We start from the raw sequence: 24,241 nt of genomic DNA on the forward strand, positions 1-24,241 counted from the left end.
ACACAAATGTTCCCGTCAATTTCCTTTAGATGTCTGTTCATTTGCGTTGGACTCTTCGTCTCGAAAGCTCGACGGGGGCAGCGCGTCTCCGCTTTGAAGCCTCCGGTCTGATGCATGGGAGAGCAGATACCGTTACATTATTAACACTGTAAGACTGAGAGAAAACAATGCGCCTCGTCTTGTCCAGCTCTGACCGCTGTTTTTGGCTCTGTGAGCTCGGTCGGCTCTGCTGTGTCTTTACGCGTTGAGAGGAACGAAGGAGGAGGGAGGATTTTCCCGTCTCGGTTGAATCACGCTTCGCTGCTGAATTGATTGATCGATTTGAGGAGGGGGGGGCAGAAACATTTTGGATGTGTGGCTGATTTTAAATTCGCACAATCTGGATCTTCTGTTTGACTGATCTTCGGGAGCAGAGGGAAACCAGTCAGCGGACCTTTGCGCATTTGTTGTTGGCTTTTTTTTGTTTGTTTGTTTGTTTTTTGTTTTGTTCTTTGCTTTTTTTATACATATCATTTCTTTCCGTCTTTTCTACCCACGGAGGAGTCTAGGGGGGAAATCAAGAGGAAGGGGAACACCACATCAACACTACTGTGTGTTGGGGGGGTGGGAGGGGGGGAGAGAAAAATGCTGCCTTCGCAAGAAGCCTCCAAAATCTACCATGACAACTACATGCGCAACTCGAGGGCCATCGGGGTCCTGTGGGCCATCTTCACCATCTGCTTGGCCATCATCAACGTGGTGGTGTTCATCCAGCCCTACTGGATCGGTGACAGCGTCAACACGCCCCACGCCGGCTACTTCGGCTTGTTCCACTACTGCGTGGGCAACGGGAACTCCAACAGGGAGCTCACCTGCCAGGGCAGCTTCTCCGACTTCGGCTCCATCCCATCGGGCGCCTTCAAGGCGGCCTCCTTCTTCGTGCTGCTCTCCATGGTGCTGATCCTCAGCTGCATCGCCTGCTTCGCCCTCTTCTTCTTCTGCAACACCGCCACGGTCTACAAGACGTGCGCTTGGATGCAGCTGCTATGCGGTAAGGAAGAGAGACTTTTGGGTGGGTGGGGGTGGATTTTTGAAGGGGGGGTGGGGAGGGGGTTACTTTCAGAAGATGTGAGATGATAGTGTGCTGAGGTAGGAGCATCAGATGCCCCCCGCTCCCTTCTCCCTCTGTTATTGTCAGGGAGCGGGTCCAGATCCACAGGATGATGGGAGCGCAGCGGGAGTGCATCATTCATTCCAAGCACGAACGCTGCACGGGGGTCTGTTCATCACTGGTGCACCCCCTCCCACCCCCGCCCCCCTCCTCTCCCGTGGGCGTCAGGAGTTGGATATGGCAAAGGATGGGTGCTCCCCGGTGCTTGGGCTGAGTGATCTGAAATTTGATCTCGTAGCTGTCGTTGTTAGGACGGAGGGCAAAGATCAAGACACATTTATATGGAAACCAACTAAAAGTCACATCAGGAGGCAATCAGGAGCAAGCTGACACTTTGGTGACTTACATCCAATCACCTAATCGTCTTTTCAATCATCAGTCACTGCTCCAAATTGTCTTCAGATGGCCCCCCTCCCAAAATATTGATATACATATAGCACATATATCACACAGACACTGAATTTTCTTTTGTTAATTTATCACCCCAAGTCATTTGACCCAGTGTTGGAAACAATGTGTCACAAGTGTATGGAATGATGATAATGGAAAGCCTTCAGCGCTGTTACATCAAAGATCACAGTTTCTATTTTGGTGCCATATCTGCCTACCAGATTAGTCCACATTATGCATAATTCGCAAAGGCATCCCAATAACATCCCCACTTACATTCTTTCATTCTCAGTGCAAGATGTGGTATCGCCAAACAAGAGCAAAGAGAATAACAGGGCCTGTAAATGCGCCGGGAGGGGTGATAACATAAGGTGTCAGACCCTGTTGGGCTTAATGATTCTGGATGCAACGCACCGGAGAGCAGACTCGGTGTTCATCTATTTCAGGCACAATGGATTTTCCTAATTATTTCAGAGTGATGTTCAGTTTTGTGCTTTTCCTCAAGCCTCTGAACATGGCAGATTATGACAGCAGCTCCATTTGCAGGACCTCTAACCTTAATTCTTCAAGTTGTAGCAAAATGCATAAGCTGTTGTGACAGAGACATGGAGGAGCAGCCACTTGTGTGTGTATGTGTGTGTGTCCGCCTGTAGTAGTTCATTCCCAGAGCTGGTATTCCCCCGTCATTGAGAGAACAGATTGTATCAGTTCAAGAGGAGCCTACAAGTGTGTCACGCAAGCTCAGTCCACATCAAAGAATCCCCCGGTGGATTCCTAATCACACAAACCGCTAATTAACTAGACATGGCGCAGATGAAATTGGTCTCAAATGTGTTTAAAAAAGACAGCAACTGTACATGCAGGTGGGAACTGATCCTCATGATTCAAAGATGAGGCTCAAATTGCCTTTTGCTTCTCTCTCTCCCTCTCATCACACACACACAAACACACACATACATGATACAGTCACGCTCAGCTTTATTTGCAAGGTTACTCCACTAATCGTTACTCCTCCAGTCTGCTTCCTGGAAGCCATTTCCAATACATATTGGTAGTGGTGGTGGTGTGAGTGTGTGTGTGTGTGTGTGTGTATCACATGTGGTTAAGTGAGGGGGTGCAGAGGGTGGGCTGGGGTGGGGGAGGTGGGCATTATCTGGGAGGAGGCATTGATGACGAGATTAGTCCTCCCACCAGGCAGCTGGAGTTGTGACGGTGGACTTGGGACCTTTCAAAATCACAGACTTCTCCAGACACTTTTCAGCTCCAACACGACTCTTTCTGTCTCAGAGAGAGAGAGAGAGAGAGAGGGGAGAGAGAGAGAGAGAGAGAGAGAGTAAAGTGGGACAGTAAAAAAAAAGCCAATAGGCATCCAGTGCAGGCCTGATCCTTATTTTCTCATGAATCAACTGGTGCTGCTGCTTTAAGATGATATCACTTGTGAGGTGATGACCTATAAATTTATGTTTGTTTCTTTATCATTATTATTATTTTGTCTCCATCTTTGTTGCTGTAAGCGTTGATTGCTGTGGTGTTTCTGCTCTGTCCTTCCCAGAGATCACCTGAGAAACACTGTGGGTGGGACTCTGATGTCTTCCTCCTTCAGTTTTCTGTTGTTTAAGTTTGAGTTTCTGTTGCTGGCGCTTTTTTCTGTCTGTTCAGCCATGGTGGCTATCACTACCCAGTTCTTCCTCTATTCAATCCTATTATATCTGGGGGTCAATTTGACCCTATTCATCTCTAAATACATGATTAATATTGTTGCTTTTTTTGCTTCATATTTCATGACTTTTCTTAATTCAATGGAGACAAGTGGGTAAACATAAAATTAACATGGTGATATATTTTCAATGTCCTGTACATCTTTGGTACCCATTGGCGTTTCTTTGGGGTCTATTTGTCCACCAGGCTTTTTTTTCTAGCTGTATAAAAACACATAAGAAATTTTAACATTTTACACACATTAGTTTTAGTTGTTTTGTCAAAAAACTTCCCTCTGCCTTAGGGTCCTCACCGAACATAACCACACCTGTTGTCGTGTGAGTTTTATTGTGTTTTATTTAAAGTACCTGACATATAAACTTGGTTAACAGTTTTATTATAACCCTTTTCTGGAGGTTTAGATTACTGTAGTCAAATTGACCCATAAATTGACTCATAAAAAAAGTAAATTTGACAGTAACAGGAGGGTTAACAAAACCTAAAACCTATTGAAGAATATTACAATAATACCATAACTTATTACCTTTTTTTTATACTTCGAGAGTTTCTATCCATACTGAGATATCCACCTCTTCAGAAAAAAATGATATTTACTCCAAGTGAGTGATTGATTGTGCATAATTATAGTACTTTTCAAGAACCCAGGTAAATTAAACCTTTGATTGACAATATGATAACACCATTATGCGGTGGATTCTCTATATTTTACAAATGTTAAACGATGAACTTCGAGAAATGACTTTGATAGAAGTAGCCTTTTCAGAGATGAACCGCTGGTTGTCACTCTGCGGTGTGCAGAGGCATTCAGGGGCGCTGAACCTGCACCATTAGCTGCCCTGGGGAATCACAATCAAAACTGGTGGAGGACGTCAAGGTTTGTGCTCACACTCCCCTGTTTGGTTTTGGGCTCTAGATAATGAAAAAAATCCAAAGTGAACTGCTGCATTGAAAGTGCAGTCCTCACATAATCATCTGTGGGAAACCTGAAAAGTTGATATGCATGGAGAAAAAAGAGACAGGGGGTCAATATGGACTGTGAGATTTGATTCTCCGCAGCTGTACCCAAAACACAGCGGTGTGTGTTATTCCTCTGTGTTTAAACCTCAGAGTATGAAACTATAAAACGGGGACGGTGTCACTTGGCTTGCTCTCAGTAATTCTAGTGTCAGCTTCATTCAAGACAATCTTGTCATATGAAATGTGTACCTTTAAAACAATACCCAAAACAATATATTTTTGTGTGATTTACTCAACCTGAGCTGCCCTGAATGTCTGCCAAAAAAAACCTTTTAATAGCATGCCTTCCAGAGAATGAAGGTGCCAAAAACAGTAGCTATATCTGTTAGCGTGGAGCTGATCGAACAGCAGCAAAAAAGGATATGAAAATATCTGTTTCAATTCCTTGAGAGTCTTTGTAGTGTAATCCAAGTGTTGACTCTCCATTTTTGTTTTTGTATCGAAAGTAAAGTCAAATTTCTTTCTATTGCGCATTTGAAAACACAAGTTGACCAAAATGCTTTCCAAACTTTGCAAAGACAAAAAAAGGGATAAACAAAACAGACAACATAACAAAAAATCATACATTCACCAGTCATACGCTAGAAAAAGAGACGGATTTTGAGCTTTTAAAGACTCAGAGGAGGCAGATTTGATGTGTTTGGGCAGACTGTCCCTCAGTCTGGGGGGGCCACAGCTGAAACTGAGCTTCCTGACTGGGACAACAGGAAGGGAATGGGCAGAGAACGTGGTTGATGTTGATGGGCGTACAGGGAATTAAAAGGTAGGATAGGTGAGAAGCAGCCAGGATAGTACATGTCCCAGATCAGGGCAGAATTACAGGCAGGAAGCAGGAGTAGATCAAGAGCAGCAACTTCACTGGAGGATTCAGGAGGCTCACAAGTCCAAATAATCCAAAGTTCAAAGCCAAAGGTCAGTCCAGTCCAGCAGAGTCCAACTTACAAGCAGAAATCATAACTGGCAGGCAGCAAACAGGCTGAGGATGGGATACGAAGCACACAGGACCACAAACTATAATCTGGTCAATAAAAAAGGTACAAGAATGAGTGCACTAATAATAGCATTATCCAGTTTTGGCAGCAATTCATTTGATATAAATAATTTAAAGTTGAAATTTACAGCAGGACAGTGAAGTTGGAGTTTAAACCTGTCCTGGACCAGCCTTGTTTGGAGGGATTGGTTACCGTAGCAATCCAGCGTGGCTCATCACAGCCTTAAAAAACAGACTTGAGGCTCAGTAAGACTAAGAAGCTAATATTGCGTCTGAATTATCCAGGAAGCTGGTTTTGTAAAAACAGGCCCCAGGTGAGTGGCACAAGCGGCGGGCTGACAGATGACTGGGTGATGAGCGTGGATCAGAGGGCGTGCAGGTGGGTGTGGCAGGTGTTTCGGAGGGAAGAGTTGGCAGCAGATGTTAGGTGAGCCCACAGGTGGCGCTGGAACTGAGCCGCACAGAGACACACAAACACGAAACACAAACAACAGAAAACAGGCCAACAGTGCATCGCTCTTCATCCTCCTCCTCTCCCTCAGTGCTCACCCCAGATTCACTCTTGTTGTGGAACGAGCTTTGTCCGCTTTACCTTGCTGGATTTCCTTTTATCCTGCAGTCCGATTTTCATAGATTCCTACTATATGTGGTGCTATTGATCTGGCACTATGCTGCGCTGTGATTGGCCGGGAGCTACACACCCCCTACCCAAAGGCCGAGGACAGGGTCTCTGCGGATACACACACCAACACACACTTCTAGTGGCTCATAAGTGATGATTGAGAGGCATTATTTTTGTCCTAGTCTATACAGGAAAATCCTCCTCATTCTGCTTTTAAGGAAACAGAATATCTAGTTTTCGGGTGAGGTATTGTTTTGACTCTGTTGTCAGCTCTGCCTGTGTCTCTGGCTTTTTTTTTTTTGTTGTTTTCTTTCTACGGTCAGCTCCTCTGAAACCGTGGAATACCCCGGCACGCCAGTGTGCTGCAGTGTGTCTCGTCATCGCATGTTGTCTCGGCCCATTAGGCAGCAGTATGAAGGCGATCAGCCTGGCTGGGGAGTTGCTCAGTGGGCTTGGCGGTGCTCGCCTCATTAGAAAATGTGAGTCAGTGCCTCCATTCTTCTCAAGATCATTTTTTTGCCGTTTCTGCTTCATTCAGCAGAGATAGTAAAGAGAGAGACAGGAAACGCAGGGGAGAGAGAGGGGATGGCCTGCAGCAAGGGGCAGGAATCGAACCCAAGCCTTTATACGTGGTACGTGCTCTACCAGGTGAACCACCGGGGCCACATAGCTTCAGACTGGGGTCCTTTATCAGCTTGTGCTCAATTTGGTAAAGCTGAAGATCCATGCCTGTGATTTTGCACCTACAATGTGAATAAACCTGCTAATCGTTTCCCAAAGCAAACAGTCATTTTCAGAGCTGCGATATCATTTTTCTCTTTTATCCCAGCTGTTGATTTCCATTCATTCCACTGCGATGTGAAAATGAACTTTCAGAGACTTTTCTTCACACCAGTACTCCATCACAGTAATAAAGTCCTCCACATTTGTTTTCCTAAAAGCAGCAGCACTGTTGTGTTGTGATGACCTGAAATTGGGGCAGAGTGAAACGCTCCCTCCTCCGCCAGGGAAAATAGTCCCATGTAAACATTTTCTCTCCACAGCCAGTAATCAGTTCTGTGATTTATGAATGTGTATGACTTTGTCAGCCGCAGAAGCAGAACATTATAAGGCGGCTGTTTCAACCCAAAAAAAAAAAAAAATCACATTTGAAAAGTGAGGGCTTTTGATTAAGTGTTGCGAAATCTTCAGTACATCCTCATGATTTGCATAATGGCTTGTTGCAAGAGAAAATGTGAATAAATTTAACCCTCCTGTTATGTTCACATTTTTGAACATCCTTTTTGTTTGGAGTCAATTTGACCCCTGCAGTTTAAACTTTCACAAAATTATTATAACTAAAATTGTTACCAAAGTTTATGTGTCAAGTACTTGATGTTTCTTTGTTGATTACCTAAATAGCCTTTTAAATAAGACATAACTCCCCAACACCCCCACTTATACATCCAGTATTCCTATTACGCGAAAATGGAAAAATATTCAAATCACCATAAAATCTCACTGATTGATCTGAAATTGGAAAGAAATATTCATTTTTGGTGTTTTAATGGCTTTATATTATTTCTAAGTACAGATTTTTGTTATTTATAACTGATGCGTTACAAAGTGTGTACAGGACATTGAAAACATATCATCATGTCAATTTCATGTTTACCCGGTAGAACCCATTACATTAGGAACACTCATTAAATATGAAGCAAAAAAAATGATGTTAATCATTTATTTAGAGACGTTAAACATTGGCTGGGGTCAAATTGACCCCAAACATAATAGGAGGGTTAAGTAAATCGGCTAAACGTTCAATATCACTGGTAATTTTGAATGGTAAAGCAGGACAGATGTTGGTACTTGTGCCATAAAGTAATCCAACCAATTTGTCTTACAGTGTAAAATGCAGTTAGAAGCGGGCAGATGTTCCTAATCCCCTCAGCAGTGATCTTGTTTATTCACAGCGATTACACAAATGTCCCACAATCAATTGATTTATCGATGTTGAAAATGATAGGCACGGCACCTTAAATCGGTAATGACTGCGTTCATCCATGGAATAACGCAACTCATCATTCCAATTAGGCCGTACGGACGCCCTCACTTCTATTTTGTCCTTTTTTTATTTCCTTGTTGAATGTGTTTTCTGATGCCTCGCTGTGTGCAGGAGGATTCAGCGGTGTGCAGCTGAACGGTGGAGCCTGGACCTGGCAGTAATGCAGCAGCGAAACCATTAGAACGGCAAATCACAACGGTGCTTAATGCTGTAGCTGAATATGAATTTTATTTAAGAGTCTGTCCTGGAAGCAGGAGAGGAGTGGCTGCCGTGGCATTTTTTCATCACTAAGCACTTAAATAAACATTAATGCCTCTTGGCAGTAATGAGTTTTGAGGTTAATTCTGACATATTCTGTAGGAAGCTGACAGAAACTGAGGGGGTTTTCAAAAGGGATTCCTGTGGTTGTGCGTTTTCTGTTCCACCCTCCCTCCTGAATTCTTCCCTCTCCGTTTCCCCCTCCATCGCCTTTTCTATCTCTGAATCTGTCCGCATTTCCCCAGTTGCATCCTTCTGTCACTCCACATCTCTTTTCTTCTCCATTTTCCCCCTTTAGCCCATTTCCCCAGTTCCCCTTTCTCCCAGCCTCCCCAATAAGCCTGCCGGGGTTTCCCTTCGACATGCAGCATCAGCAGCAGCTTCAGAGGTGTGAAGCCGAGAAAATACTCGCAGCACGTTGGCTTTACACTTCCACCTCTGAAGCAACTTCTGAGATATATTGTCGCATTTGCTCATTACTTTTAGCACTTTTTCCCTCTTCTTGTTGTTTTTTTTCTCTTTCTCCATTTGATATTCTTTGCCTGACAATTTCATGGCTAAAAGGGAAGCAAACAACACACTGAGGGGCAGACCAGCTGGATTTGAGTTTTTAATCCTTTTTTTTTTGTTTGTTTGTTTTGCTTTGTTTTTTTTAGTTCTTGGCCTTAAACCTGATCTAAGTGCATCATGATGTAGTTTTCTCTCAAGGGAAACCTGATCTGAAGGATGATCAGCTAAAATGCTCCAAACAGGTTGGCTTCATGTCTCTGCGATGATTCACAAGGAAAGAACCAATCATAAATGCGCTACATCCTGGCTGGTTTCTGGGGCTTTTTTTTTTTTTTTTCCAACCCAGTCGTGTTTTTTTTTTTTTTTCTTTAGCTGGCGAGCAAATCATGTCATTTTCCGTGACTATTTTAAATGCTGGCATGAGCTCAGCTGTAAACTCAGTGATCTATAAAAGATCGGCCCCATAGGTGGTTTGCTGGGTCAGTACAAAATAGTGCAGTGCAGACAAGTTCTCTGAAATATTGACTGCCGGCTCCAGAGGTGCCAAAAAGTGCTTGGATGACCAGGTTTACTCCCCGGGAACACTTTCTTCTGGTATCTGTGGAATGAGAAGTAAAGTACGCTGAGTCTGACGGGCCATCACAAGTGACTAATTGCAAAAAGGCTGTATTGAACCTTTTTTGTAGCACATCAGATATCAGATGGCCCAGAATAAACCCCGCTCCTTGCCAGAAACGAAACCATTTCTCAACAGCAGCGCAGTGTGCAAAGTACCATCCTGAGGGAGAGGAGGGGAACCTTGGCAGTGTTTTGCATTACACAGGCATTACTCCAGAAAGAATATCACATAAAAATGCTCATTTATTATCTCATACCAGCCCATAATTGGAGATTTATGATGCTGCATATCTGGAACGTCTTTTTGTTGTTTATGCCAGGTCAGAGCGCAGCCTCAAAACTTTTCTGAGGTCTTGGCCTCGGTTTTGGTTTTAGTCTCATACCAAGTTTGGCCACTGCTGGATGTTAACTTGACTTTTTTTTTTCCTGTCTAAAATTTTTCAAAGATTTTTCTCCACATGGTCCGACCACATGAAGGGTTTTCGCCTGTGGACAACTGGCCCTCAGATGTCTGTGCCTTGATCAGTCAAAATCCTGTGCACTGATTGTTTGGATGTTAAAGGTTTATTACAGAGCTCCTACAGATAGATCTGCAACACTGCTCATCCTGAAGAAACTTCTTAAAGGACAAGTTCACCCCAAAAAAAAATGAAAGTTTTCTATTATGTACTCAGTCCTGTGCCAGCTGAAACACATCCAAACTGCACATAGGCAGGTCACCAGCACAGCTCCATAGCAGCCTTCTCCAAAACAACTGAAGTCAATGGGGAGTGCGTTTGAGACTTCCAAAATGGGCAAAAAATGTCAACAAAATTACTCCAGGTCACGCAGCACGATCCAGGTCTTTGAAAGTTGAATAATCACATCCTGACTGTAAAGACCTGTAGGTGCAGTGATTTAGTGCAAGTCTTCATGCTGATGTGCAGAAAGCCTCGTACATCCACATTGTGCTCAGTGAGGACTTGAGTTCTCCTGTTATATGAAAACTCACACCAGCAATTCTTCTGTAATTCTGAGTTTTCAGTTTTATTCACTCCCATCAGCACTTACATTCAGCTTTAACTTATTTAGTCACACATTGCACCGCTTGCACTTTAACTCTTGTGTTGTTTGTGTTTATTTTATTCTATTTTTTTTTTTTTTTTTTTTTTTTTTTTTTTTTGCCACGGTTTCATTGTTTAGTTGTACTGCAAACTGCTCCTCAGGTAGAAGTACTGTTCCTCTGCTGGTATTTGACTGCAGTAGAAGTAGAAGTACTGTTCATCTGCTGATATTTGACTGCAGTAGAAGTAGAAGTACTGTTCCTTTGCTGGTATTTGACTGCAGTAGAAGTAGAAGTACTGTTCCTCTGCTGGTATTTGACTGCAGTAGAAGTAGAAGTACTGTTCCTCTGCTGGTATCTGACTGCAGTAGAAGTAGAAGTACTGTTCCTCTGCTGGTATCTGACTGCAGTAGAAGTAGAAGTAGTGCAGTAAAAATCTCCTGCAGTAAAAGTCCAAAGTGTCTCATTTCAAATGTCCTGGCAGTAAAAGTGACTGAGCTCCTTTTTCCAAACAGTAACTGTGTTAGCTGGGATCTTTTCCATGCAGTTAGAAAAGGAGGAGAGAACACGCTGCACACTGCATGCTTTTAAAGGGACATTATGCAAAAAACTGAAGTGAGGACCCTGTAGACTCAACTGACACATGTGGAATAAGCACATAATATGATGGCTGAGTCTAAATGGTTCTCAGTGTTCGCACTTATTCCACATTTTTTGCCAGTTGAATCTAAATAGTTCTCGCTGCAGTTTTTCGTTGTGCAGCTTTTATTGTGAATTTTGGAAAATGACAAAAAAAAAAGTCAAACCAACAAAGCAGAAGCACGTTCCTCTCCTCATCTTTGCTGACTGGGCTTTTATTGTGAAAGGTTCCACAATCTATCATTGATCATTTGCTCTCTGTGATGGATCTGATTTAAAACGAAGTGAAGGACAAAACTCAAGCAAAAATGGACTGAAGTAAAAGTCAAATTACTGACTTAAAAAAATACTCCACTCAATTACAGTAATGTGGGTAAATGTTTGTTGTGTTACCTCTTGCAGCTTTGTTACTTACTAGTTGGAAGTGTGATTTTCTTGGCTGCTGAACTCTTGCAGGACATGGACACGTGAGACTTGGATGCACTTTAACTTGAACTGTTTTGCTGTCCAAGGCTGTAGTGACTTGCTATGGGCTGACTGACCGACAGCCTGACCCTCTGAACTTGATATCGACTTCAACAAAACTGTATTTGATCTTAAAATTGACTCAAACGCGACAACCTGGCTGTTGACTTCAGTCCTGAGTTGGGCAAATAAAGTACATTTTTCTCCATTCCAACCTTAGAATCGAGCTCATTTAAAACCTTAACCTGGCATGAATGAGATGTGTATTATGGTAAAGGGTTAACAGACCTGATAGACATGTCAGACAAAAAAAAAAAAAAAAAAATCGACTCTTTTCCTTTCCCTCTCCAGTCAGGTGGAGATTTGGGAGATTTGCTTCTTTATTTATTTATTTATTTCAGCCGCCCCAAACTCCCCGAGTGTTTTTGGCAAACACAGCAGACGCCTCCGCTTCAAACGGAGTAGGATGAAACCCTGCGGGATCTGTATCTGGGAAGTGAGAGTGGTTGAGCGCCGGCGTGGCTGAAGCACTGCATGTTCCATGTTGCAGCGAGCTGGCACTGCAGCCGCGGCCGGCGCTCGCTCTCCTGCCGCTTATATGAAGATATGAAGATCATCGATGAGGATTCAAAATGCAAACTGATTGAGTTAAGACCATTGGAGTAAGGGTCAGGAAGAAGCTGGGAAACTGTGACCTCCAGGTCACAATCACCAGTAACGTTTGCATGCTCAAATAGATTAAGATATGAGTTACATCTCCAGCAAACATAAATTTGTGTTTTTGCACCTATAAAACCCTATTTTTATGTAACTTCCATAATTTTGATGCTAATTATTGCAGTGGACACCACAAATTCATATCATCACAATTTGTGTCACCCTAAAAATGTAACAAAACCCCTCTGCAAATAAATAGCTTGGTAAACTGAGTTTTAGGCGAGTTTACCTTCCATCAAATCCCTGGGTTTAATGCTTCCTGATCATATCCCTTCACATCATTTAACGAATGAGATGCAGGTTTAAAACTGATTTTTTTTTTTTTTTTTTTTTTTTTGTCTCCGTCTTTGTTCCTAAGTGCTGATCCCTGTAGTGTTTGTGCACTGCACTTCCCAGAGATCACCTGTCCATCAAACCATGGAGGCAGAACTTGGATTTTCTGTTTTAAAGATTATTTTTTTGGCATTTCTGCATTATTTGACAGTCACAGTACAGATAGACAGGAAAGGCAGGGGAGAGAGAGGGGATGACATGCAGCAAAGGACCTGAGGTCGGATTTGAATCCTGGTCGCTGCGATCGGGACTAAGCCTTGGTACATGGTGCGTGCGCTTTACCCGTGAGCCACCGGGGCACCCCTTGGATTTTCTGTTGATGGAGTTTGAGTTTCTGCAGGTGGCGCTCTTTTCTTTGGCCGTTCAGCTTTTGTGGCTCTCGCTGTTCACACTAACTAGCCAGTTCTTGTTCTTCGTTCTCCTCCATATAAACCAAAAATGTAAAACGTATCACTTCTTCACACTGCAGTTCATGATGTAGTCACGAAAATGTAATTTGTAGATACATCGATTACATTTTTTAACCTTTTTTTCATGATAGTCATTACAGCTTTAAACTGTACCTGTATTGTGGGGTCGTGTAAAGACCTACAAGCTCAATATAAAGAGGCAGGCAGGATGGTGGATTGGTCAATCAACACAACCTGGGCTCAAGTCTGAGGCGAGACCGGTGTTGGTTTTAATACACTGAAACCATGTCCGGTTTCCAGGTAACTAAGTGTTTTTTATGCCTAAACGTAAACATTCCCCACATAAGTTTTGCTGGCTAAAGCTGCCGAAATGTAAGAAAATTCATGTTACAGACACAAACCTGTAGATTAAATTTTGTGACTGTTGTGTGAACTCCTGTGAGGCCGAGTGTTTAGAGCAACACATGCAAAAGCTGTCATGATGATGGAAAGCAAAACAGACATTTATATGAAAACCCATCTATGCACCCGTTTTCCATACAGGCTTATTCCTATTGAGGGTCACGGGGGGCTGGAGTGTATCCCAGCATGCATTGGGCAGAAGGCAGAGAAACACCCTGGACAGGTCATCAGTCCATCACAGAGCCAACACACACACACACACACACACACACACAAACTATTTCTGTGAGAATGTTGCAGATTATAATCTAAACCATTTGGAGCGATCAAAATTACCATTGCACGTGTGTGTTTGTGTGTTTGTGTGTGTGTGTGTGGGCCTATATCTGCCCCAGTTATAATTCAGTGGAGCATTTGAAGGGGCCGCCCAGCAGAGGATGCAGCCCTTGCTCTCGTTATTGCCGAATGCCTCTCAGAGTCACGATTCTGTGGCGTCAGCCTCGGCGGCGGTGGCGACGCTGCCTTTGTGTCTGCGTTGTGTGGGAGAGAAAGCTCTCCATTGATACACAAAGGCAGTGCAGTAAACTTGCTTCCATCGAATGCCAGAGAGGCAAAAAGAGGAGGGGGGGGCTGCAGCAGAGAGTGCTCCACCTGCTCCGTCCACAAATCTGGACTTGTTGTACTGGAGGAATGTGCAGCCACCAGGGAGTCTGTGCTTTTTAAAGGAACACTCCAACATTTTTGGGAGACAAGATGGTCGATGCCATTTTCACCTCTGTACGTCCAGTGGTTTGGTTCCTATGGGTTGCAGTTTGTGTTAGCTTAGCATAAAGACTTGAAGTCTATGGGAGTCGTTAGCCTAGCTCCGTCAAAGTGGAATGAATAAGCCTTACAGCAGCTCTGAAGCTGTTTTACTTAAACAGTGTACCATATGTATTTGAAATAGTCTTTTTTTCTTGCCCTCTCTAAAATATCAGTGTGAAGTTGAATTTTTAACGTATTAAATTATTTACCAAAATGCAGACCCAGTGCAATTTGTTTTCTGCAGAATTAGTTGCCATCCTGTCAGACCGAGCCGGTTCAGATGAGAAATGTTGCTTGAGACTTTCTCTGGGTCAAAGTATATTCCCACTATTTTTACATCGATCAGTCACATGAAAAGGAAACTGGCTGATCCTCGTATTGCCAGGGAAGGCAGGATGAAGTCACCAATTTCAGTGCAGGTTGTGAAACGAGTTGTGTAACAAGTCGCTGCTCCCAGGGAGTCATAAGTAATGATATCACTTTAGAAATGACTAATGAGCAATGAGTAACATGTTTCTTTTGGAGTCACGAGCCCAGCACAGCTTACAGAATAAGTTTGAAGGTAGTCACGCATTGCAATCAGTATTTTGAAATTTGATGGTACCTCATGACTGCGCTTTCAGATTAGGTCCTTATTTCACTACAGATGTTGTTTCAACTTTTATTTTGGCACTATATAGAGGCTTTCAGTTTTGCTGCTGTATGATGGCATATTAGGGCCATTGTAGGAGGGGGGGATAATACAGAGGCGTTGGGGGGGTCACAAATTTGCAAGAAAAAATTTTAATTCTCTGAGATTAGAGTGGTAAATTTATGGTACGGGACCAAGAATCAACAACCAGAGTGAGCAAAGTGAAGCCATGTGGGGTTTTTTCTAATACATTTGTGACTTTATAATCTTTATAATCTTAATAATTTTTTAGCTTTTTCTCATAAATTTGTGACTTTAAAATATCAGAATTTTTCGACTTTTTTCTCAGAAATTTGTGTGTTTTCTCCTGGTAAATTTACACTTTAATCTCAGAGAATAACCTCCCACCTGCCCCGGCTCCATAATTTTTCTCCCCTACAATGGCCCTAATACGCCGCCGTAGGGCTGACTGTTACATCGGCATCAAAATGTTGTCCGTCCTATCCCTGCGAACAACGAGAGGGACTCCACACCTACACTTTACCATCACAGCAGCACAAGCCTCACCATTTGTGCTCCGTGTGACATGGCACGCAGATTAAAAGAAACCCCACGAGGTAGTTCGCTCCTCGGAGGCTCCTCCTCTGAGCTCTGAGCACCCAGATTCAGCTGATTTCAGGGGGGAAGATTGGACTTCTCTCCCCTCATTAGCCGTTCCCCAGGGAGCTTCTCACGGCACCTCTGCTGCGAACAGAGCCGCAGAAAGCAAATACCGTAATTATGGTCTTAACGTGGTGTGTGTGTGTGTGTGTGTGTGTGTGTGATGGAGCATCGCCACCTCTGTAGAAAATTTGATTTGATGACAGTGGAGGGAGACGTAGAAGAGGCCGGACGGCAGAAAGGTGAGGAACGCTAAAAGACATGAAAGGCCAAGATGAAGAGCGAGGAAGGTAGAGCGGTAATTAAAGAATTAAAGACGGCAGATAAAGGCGAGGATTTAGGATATGGATGGTGTATGTGTTCGAGTGTGTTTGTGTGTGTGTGTGTGTGTGCGCGTGTGTGTGTGCTGCCTGCCGAGACCCTGCTAATGCACAGCTAATCTCCTATCAGAGGGGGAGAGCGCCCGGGGTTTCACATCGCAGCAGCCCACTCTGCCTACCCATAATCCTCGGCTCGCTCCCCAGAGGTTAAGCCTCGACCAATTATTCTCCACGCCATGCGAACCCCATCATCGCTGGCAGATCGGCCCAATAAGGCTGATCCCTCACTCCCTCACACCTTCCAGGATGCAGGAAAAAAACGTAAAGAAAAGCATTTTTTTTTTTTTTTAACTTATTGGACTGTTTAGCTGCTTTATTATTCGTCTCCACCTGCTTGGCTGATGATTGTTTAGCAAAAATCTCAGCAGTCATTCCTGCAATATCGATATCGACGACTTTTTGGTCAGTGATATTGTAATATTTGATTGTGTCCATATCAGCCAGCCTTGCTCTTCGCTGTGGTTTCCACTGTTCACCATCAGGTTGGGTTTGCAGGGAAATCTGCTGGATGGCCTCTGGCAGCTGCTGGCAGATGGCGGAGGCAGTGAAAGGCCGATGGAAAAATCACTTCCAATATGTTTATCGCCATCAGTAAAGCAAAATGAGAAAAAAAAAAAAACTCTTTGATTGAAAAATAGCAACACTGTCTTTGCAACAGGAAGCCAGGGGAGTTATGGGAAATTTGGACTTCATTTTGGGAAACAGTAACATTATTGATGCGACCCGTCTTCATCACCATCGTCTAACACTGTTGACAGAAACAAGGCATAAATATGAAATTGCTATTTGACATTGAAACGTTGGTGTGTACATGCTGAATGTGTGTATGGTATGTATTCATGCATATGTATGAACGTGTGTGTGTGTGTGTGTGTGTGTGTGTGTGAGCGGAAGCTGCCTAATGGGACTGGAGCTGGGCCTGATGCTCTCGGGCCGGGTGCAGATGATAGTTTAATCAGCTCTGTGGTGCGGCTCCTGCACCGGGGCCTCTGCTGGCCTTTGGGCCCGGTGATGGCAGCTCCGCCGTGTGCCGACAGACGCTCGCACGGCGAGGAACAGCAGAGCGACAGCTGCTCTGCACACCCAACACCCAGACTGTCACACAGGAGCAAACGGACGGAGGGAGCGAGACGAGAGCAAATCTGCAAGATTACAGTGCAGCTTCGATGTGTAATCGATGTTGTTGAGACAATTTGGATGCATGTGGCAACTTAGAGGTAGAGGCTGTTAGGTTACACAGACATGCACACACACACACACACACACACACAAAAGCAACATACAGTAGCATTTTCCTGCAACACAATCATGTAATGAATTTACCAACACCAAAACCAGTCTAGCAATTGCTATTCTCTCACTTCTATTTTAGTTTTACAAAATTCATACAGAAACTACTAGCTTATTACTGGACATTTCACTATAACAAACCAAAATCATGAAAACACAGCAAATTAGCTAGCCCATATTTTCCTCTCTCATTTGACATATTTTGCAAGATCGTGATCCATTACAGTAACCATGAAGCCTGCAACCCAAGCAAAGTGCAAGATTGTGATTCAGGTTGCAAGATTGTAAGGTGATAAGTGATTATGAGATGAGAGCTCGGGCGTTTCCGGACACGTGCTGGAGAAGTTCTGGCACAAGGAGAAACAGGTGGAGGGAATAAGAGGGAAAGTGTAAGATAGACTTTCTCCTTTCACCAAATCTGACACTCTTCTTTCTTTTTTTTTTTTTTACTCCCCTCTCTCTGTTCCCTCAGCTCACCTCAGTTCTCAGCTCCATTTTTTCCTTCCCTTTTTTTGTGTTTCTCAGCATTGTTCTTCCCCTCATGCTCGTTCCTCTTTTCCCCCTCCATGATAATTCGTATTTTGTCCCTTATTAAAAACAACACGGGAAAGGGTTACCACCTTTGAAATTTCTGAAAAGCACATAGCAGCCATCATCATTATTTTTTTGCAAAGAGCCAAACCCCCCCCCCCCCCCCCCCCCCCTTTTTTTTTTCTTCATCCAGCATAGATTGTTCTGCTTCTAAGGACCTCCAGCACAGTCAGATGAAAACCACTGATGAAATAATCAGTCATCGAGGCTCGGATGGGCTGAACGGATTAGAAGAGAGAAGGAAACTGGGAAGTGAAAAAAAAAAAAAAAACAACGCCTACAGACATTTTTTCCCATATTCTATATGCTTTCCTCCATTTAATGAGCCCTCTTAAAATTGTATGATCTCTAAACATCCATCTGGATGCTCACATGTAAAGGATCCATCTCTTTTGGCTATGTATAGCAACTCACAATTTTAAAAAAATATGTGTTGTTGGTGTGGGGGTCCACTGTCACCGCTGATTATTTTAAGGTAATTACCTTCTCCTAAAGATATTAGACGTTTATTGTCACGGTATGCTTTGCGGGTCAAAACCTGTTTATGTGGAGCAACAAACACAAGCCGAAATCCCTCTGCCCCCCCGTCCTCCTCCTCCTCCTCCTCAGTCCCTCCCCCCGAATCCCGTTCCTCTGCTGAAAGCCACGTTCGCCTCACTTCCCCGAGGAAACACACACACCACAGAGTTTGTGCTGGGAATATCCTCGCTCTCTGACGGAGCCGGTGACGGAAAACACTGTTAACGAAACACATCTCCACCGGGAGACTCGGCGATACTGAGAGCCACACACACACACACACACACACTCTTCAACACGAGGTTACTTTCTTTGTTGTTCTCACCCCAATCCATGAATTAGTGGGCGAGTAATGAGAGAACGAAAGACCAGGGAAAGAGAGAGAGAGAGAGAGAGAGAGAGAGAAGGAGAGGAGCCGCCACGCCTGCAGGGGACTGTAGTTATTTGTGTCTAATTAGCCTACATTCAGAGAACGCAGAGAACACCGATCTTTCAGGATCTCTCTCCCTCTCTTTCTATCTTCTCCTGCCATAGTAAGTTATTTCGCTTTTGGCCACAAACTTCTAAGCAGGACTCGGCCTAGTTAGCAGTGATTTGTTGCTGGTAAAGCGAGCCCGGCTCTGGCTTGTGGAGACGACCGCGGGAAGACAATTAAAAGGAGGACCAGCAATGCGATGTATAGGTCTCGTGCCTAACAGCGGTTTCTCATGCAGAGAAAAAAAAAAAAGAAAAAAAAAAAAAGAAAAACCTTCAGCTGTGCCTTTATTTCAGAGGATGAGCCTTTACTCGTGCGGGTGTGATACAAGCATGAGAACGGTATTGATTTCTTCGCAAATAACAGAGAACGTTTATTTTTATATGCACGGCGCACATCTGACTAGAGAAGACTTTTTGTTTTTCGTTTTAGATCTCTGCTCCTGAGGTTCCCACCAACACACTCTCTCTCACACACACACACACACACACATACACCTCGACATTATAAACTACATCTGGTCATGACGCAGATCGCTCCGAGCCCGCAGAGATCCTGTTACCTCATTCCATCTCGCTGTAAATCATCATAACCACTTATGGATTTTTAATTTCATCGCGGCCCTCGATAGAGGAGGAGATGGCCTTCCCTCGATAGGCGGTGCGGTCGGGGCGGAGAGACATTTCCCATGAAGTCGACACATTGACTTGGGTAATTACATGCAGGCCATACAGTAACAAATTGTCAATCAGTGTCTAATGTGTGGCTATTGATTTCCTGGCTTGTTAGACATGCACACGGCTCTAAAGAGAGAGGCCTCGGGCTCTAGATGTCTTATTTAACGTGGGTGTTTCACCTCAATGGCAGCAGACAGTTTTCTGTTAGCAAATATGTCAGAGTATTGACGTCCATGAAGCATCGACTTGTTCCTAAATGGAGAGAAAGGTTTCCAACGCACAGTGCATCCCGGGCTGACGGATGCTGTGCTTTTGAAACTGCATCCTGCTCACTGCAAGATTTGGTCTTCAAGCAACACGAGCTGCACATGGAAACTTTAACCACATGTACAGAAACAGCATTATCTGGACACAAACTGCAGCAACATCGAGGCAATGTCAAAAATCTCCACTTCAACAAGTCATTAAGGGTGTATTCAGACCTGTGGCTCGTTTGCTTTGTTCCGATTCAGAGGCGAAATCGATACAATTGTTGCATTTTTCTTTTAGGTCTGTATCAGTCCAAAGTTGTAAACAAATGCCATGCACGGACCAGCTGTTCTCTCATTGGTCAGAAATCCCAGGAGGAAAAACCCCTTCTTCTTCTGTTGCTTCTTCTTCTGCTGTTTCTTTTTTTTTTTCCTTTGGTTGATGGTTGGCAACCGGGTGAATTATTGCCCCCCTCTGTTGGAGGGTGAACCACAGTTATGAGTTATGGCGTTTTTCCACCAGTACCTACTCGGCTCGACTCGGCTCGCCTCGATTTCGGTGGTTTTCCATTTCAATCGAGTACCACCTCATCGTCAATGGAGTCGTCATAGCAACGTCAGAAAAGAAAAGTCACAGAAAAGTCTCCACCTCTTCATTTGACCACGGTACCGGTTTGCTTGCCATTTTCCAACTTTGCCAACTTCACTGATGATCAATGCGAACGGTCGCTTTTGCCGTTTTCTTTTAAAAATGCCGGGTTTGGTTTTCGTGAAGGAGTCGCTCTCACGCGTCGTCGCTCCCTGTCCAATCAGTGGCCTGCACTCTGTTTACGTCACATTTTCGGCTCGTCTCAGCTCGCTTGGAACCTCAGCCGAGTAGGTACCACAAAAAACCTGATTTCTACCTGTGTGTATGACTTTGTCTGAATGATTGTAACTTTGTAATTCAGCTGCCTCTTGGCCAGGTCACTTTTGTAAAAGAGATCCTTTATCTCAACAAGCTTATCTGGTTAAATAAAGGTACCTGGTACCAGGTACTACCACCTAATGGAAAACCTTACAAACCGAGTAGAGTCAAGCCAAGTCGAGCCGAGTAGGTACTAGTAGAAAAGCGCCATTAGTTGTGTCGGTTGCTCTGTCGGTTCTGTTGTCACTGCAAACGAACCGCTCCAGGGTTCAAAAGGAAGCGAGCCAAGACCAGCCCTTCAGGCGATCTCGGTCGGCTTGTTTCATCCCGCATCACATATGTCCAAACGAGCCGATCTTTTAGGGGAAATGCTCCCTGCTTTGGAACAACAGACAGGTATGAATACACCCTTAGTGTCATATTCAGTCAAGTAAATTTTTCTTCTTGAACCTACCAGTGTGATGAGATATTTCAACTTGTTTCCAATGTTAATCGACTTGTTTCAGGAATTTTCTTGGATCATTTTCCTGATCCTAGCGGCTGATCTGCCGTATTCTGCCTCATTTCAACATATTTATACTTGTTCCCAGAAATATTGAGTGAAACTAACGTGGACACAAGTGGGATTATCTCATCCCACTGCTGCATTTTCACTCTTGTTTGAAGAAAAAAAACAGATTTTCATATTGAATTTGAGACAAAATGGCAAAATGAAAAGATGGATATTTCTCGTGTTGAGCAGATACGTCAATATAGGAAAGCGTCCGATGGCAGTGACCTTGCAGCGACCTCATGTTGTTGCCGAGTCCGACTGAATCACCGCCCAACGGTCCAGCTCGGCGTGACCCGTTCTCTCAAATCTGTCCTGTTTCTGAAGTCTCGAGTTATTTTGCCTTAATGAGCCCATGCTGCTCATTTTCCGACGTGACCCGAGACATTTGCGATGCCGACTGCTGATTCTAATCTGGTGTCTCCCCCCGGGGCAGATGACAATACTCGAAGGAGCTGCTTTCTCTGTCTGGTGTGTTCATTTTCACCGCAGTCTTAGCCACACTTCACTGGACCCGCCGCTGAATCAAAATGTTACATAAAGGCAGCCTATAAACAATTTCACTGGTCTATTTTGGGACGCTCGCTACTCAGATGACATTTTTATTTTTTGTCGCCGCTGCATACTCAAATCCTCACCCCCACGAAAATAACGAGGCTGAATAATCCCGTCAATGTGCTGTAACAGCGACGTAGGTTGTATTTATGTACGTGTGTATGTATGTGTTCATTTTATGTGTGTGTGTGTGTGTGTGTGTGTGTTGCTGGCTCCATCCACTGCCTCTGATGTGGAGACAGAGCTCTGAATCAGGCAGCATTGAATTCAGCAGGCCGCGCTCCTCCACGACACATAAAGCTCCTCACTCCCTCTGCACGGTTCATTAGGGCCTGACATTTATTAGCCTGTGTGTGTTAGCTGGGTCAAAATGGCTCACTTTTCATACTTCACACATGCACATTTTCAGTCACACTGAGTCAGCGCAGACGGGGACCCCTGTGGTCCGCAGCATGGTCAGTCGTGTCGCCGCTGATGAAATAATTATTGCGGTTTTCGAGGAGCTGAGCCGCTGCTGCGTTTTTGGATCGGCTTGAAAATCGGGGCGCGTGCAGTCCAGTGAGGATCACGCAGCGGCAGGACAACATCAGCAGATATTTAACAATATATTGCACGACGGGCTCATCAAATACATTAATCCAAGGGCCAGAATTAGTCTAAGCAGACCCGGTGGGGAGTGTGACTATTACTGTTTAATATTTTCACTATATTACCAAATTAATGTTATTTTTATTAGCCTACATCAGTGTGAACAGACTCCTAAAAACATGGGAAATCCATAATGATAATAATCATTAGATATCTAACAAGAGACAGCGTGATAAAGCACACAGCTCCACCAAGGAGGCCGTTCACTGAGGAGTGATGCTTCACATTTGTGATTCTGGAAACTGATAAGCAGGAAATATTGTTCGGTTTTAACCAGTTTTGGTTTTATTATGTTGTGTTGGTGGAAAACTTCACCTTCAGAACCTGCGGGTCGAACACACATATTTAGGGTCGGTAAATCATTCCTAATGAAATCATTTCCCTCTAAAATCCTTTTGCTTCAGAAGAGGAATAAGGCGAAAAAATCGATATCCTAAATACTGTAATGATTTTTTTTTCCTCCACACATTTTCTGAACCAGTTAATATTATGAGGACCGGACAGGAAGTCCCTTTATTTGCATTGTGAAACTCCAGTGTCATTACTTGATCTGATGAATAATATCAATATTTAGATAATTCAACTCACAGATTAAACTTACCGTTAACATTAACATGTAACATGAGTTTAATATTACATTTATTTATCTGGTGAACACCCAGTACCTTAGTGTGATTCAAATCAGTAAGATTTACCAGAAGCACAGTAAATATATCATTTTTAGTCATTTGTCAAGTCATTTGTTAGCCATGCTGGTAGTTTTCATTGTTGTGGTTAAACATGCATGTGCCTGTTGGGAGGGATTTGTTTTGAGAGCAGAGGTATCAGACATCACTGACCGGCACCGGCTTTGACAAATATTAAAGGACCGTATCAGTCCTATTTTGACTTCCTGTCAACAGCCGTGATCGTCTCTGTCCATCACAAATATCGGTTGTATAATCGTGCACAGAATCCAGAGGCTCAGTGTACGAGAGCTAACCCACCCTGTTCACCACCAGTCATGTACAAAATAAAAAATAAATAAATAAATAAATAAATAAAACTGCTGTGTGAAACTTGAAAATTGGAGAAGCACCCTGTGAATATTTGGCCGGCATGAACATTCACTAACATTACTTTTACAGTCACTTGATATCTGTTTATTAATAGCAAATGTGTTCTTGTGTTCCAAGCTTCCTCGCATGTAAACAAACAGAGGGAGCGCTTGTTATTAATGTCATTTCATATCATTTCATTACATTCATTTACTTATTTATTTAAAACAGGAACAGTGCACCATAAATGTATTGCAGCAGAAATAGCACAGTGCTGGTCCCCATCTCTTGTCCCTGGGGTGTGAATACAATGCAAATATAACAAAAAAAAAAAAAAATAGATAATTCACTGATAAATACACCTGTCGGACAGGTGTGTGTTATCAAACCTTAATGACAACATGGCTGTCTGTCTTTAAGCCATTTTTAATCGCTGTAATAACTGAGTAAAACTAAAACACTTGACTGACGGACAAAGAAAGACCGGACGAGCCCCCAATTTGCCGTTTTGTCGCTCCAGCTGAAAAAAGCAGGTTGAGAAATTTTTGTCGAGCGACGTTTTACAAAACAGCCTTCGCTCGTTGATGATCTTGTATATTTCACCATGATTTTCACCATCATATTTAGAATATATTATGGAGCTAAACCATGCTGTACCCTGTGAAGTAAACACACATTTTTCAGAAATCTCAAAGCTCAGTAAGTTGTATTTTTGATAATATCGCATGGTTTGGTTTTCTGATGGTTTGGTTTGTTTAAACCGCTGGGTCACTCACGTCTCACCATGCACGAGCAGCAACACTTGTGAAAAAGTGTCAGTGGTTCATGTTTTTTTTTTGTTTTTTTTTTTAACATGAATGGGGATGAACTGGGGTCAGTTAGCTCTGACCCTCTCAGCTGCAGAGCCGATATTTGTGATGGACAGATACGATCATGACTGCT

The 24,241-nt window shown here is 43.5% G+C and overlaps 1 protein-coding gene across 1 annotated transcript in view; it reads left to right on the forward strand.

The window, feature by feature from the left end:
• The first annotated feature begins 624 nt into the window (after positions 1-624).
• The window catches only part of lhfpl4a (LHFPL tetraspan subfamily member 4a), a 48,610-nt gene continuing 24,993 nt past the window's right edge, over positions 625-24,241 (forward strand). Inside the window, exon 1 of the mRNA XM_030052698.1 lies at positions 625-1,030. Within this exon, the coding sequence (XP_029908558.1) occupies positions 625-1,030 (406 nt within the window). The remainder of the gene's footprint in view (positions 1,031-24,241) is intronic.

The sequence above is a fragment of the Myripristis murdjan genome, chromosome 5, assembly GCF_902150065.1.
Source record: "Myripristis murdjan chromosome 5, fMyrMur1.1, whole genome shotgun sequence".
NCBI classification, from domain to species: Eukaryota; Metazoa; Chordata; class Actinopteri; order Holocentriformes; family Holocentridae; genus Myripristis; species Myripristis murdjan.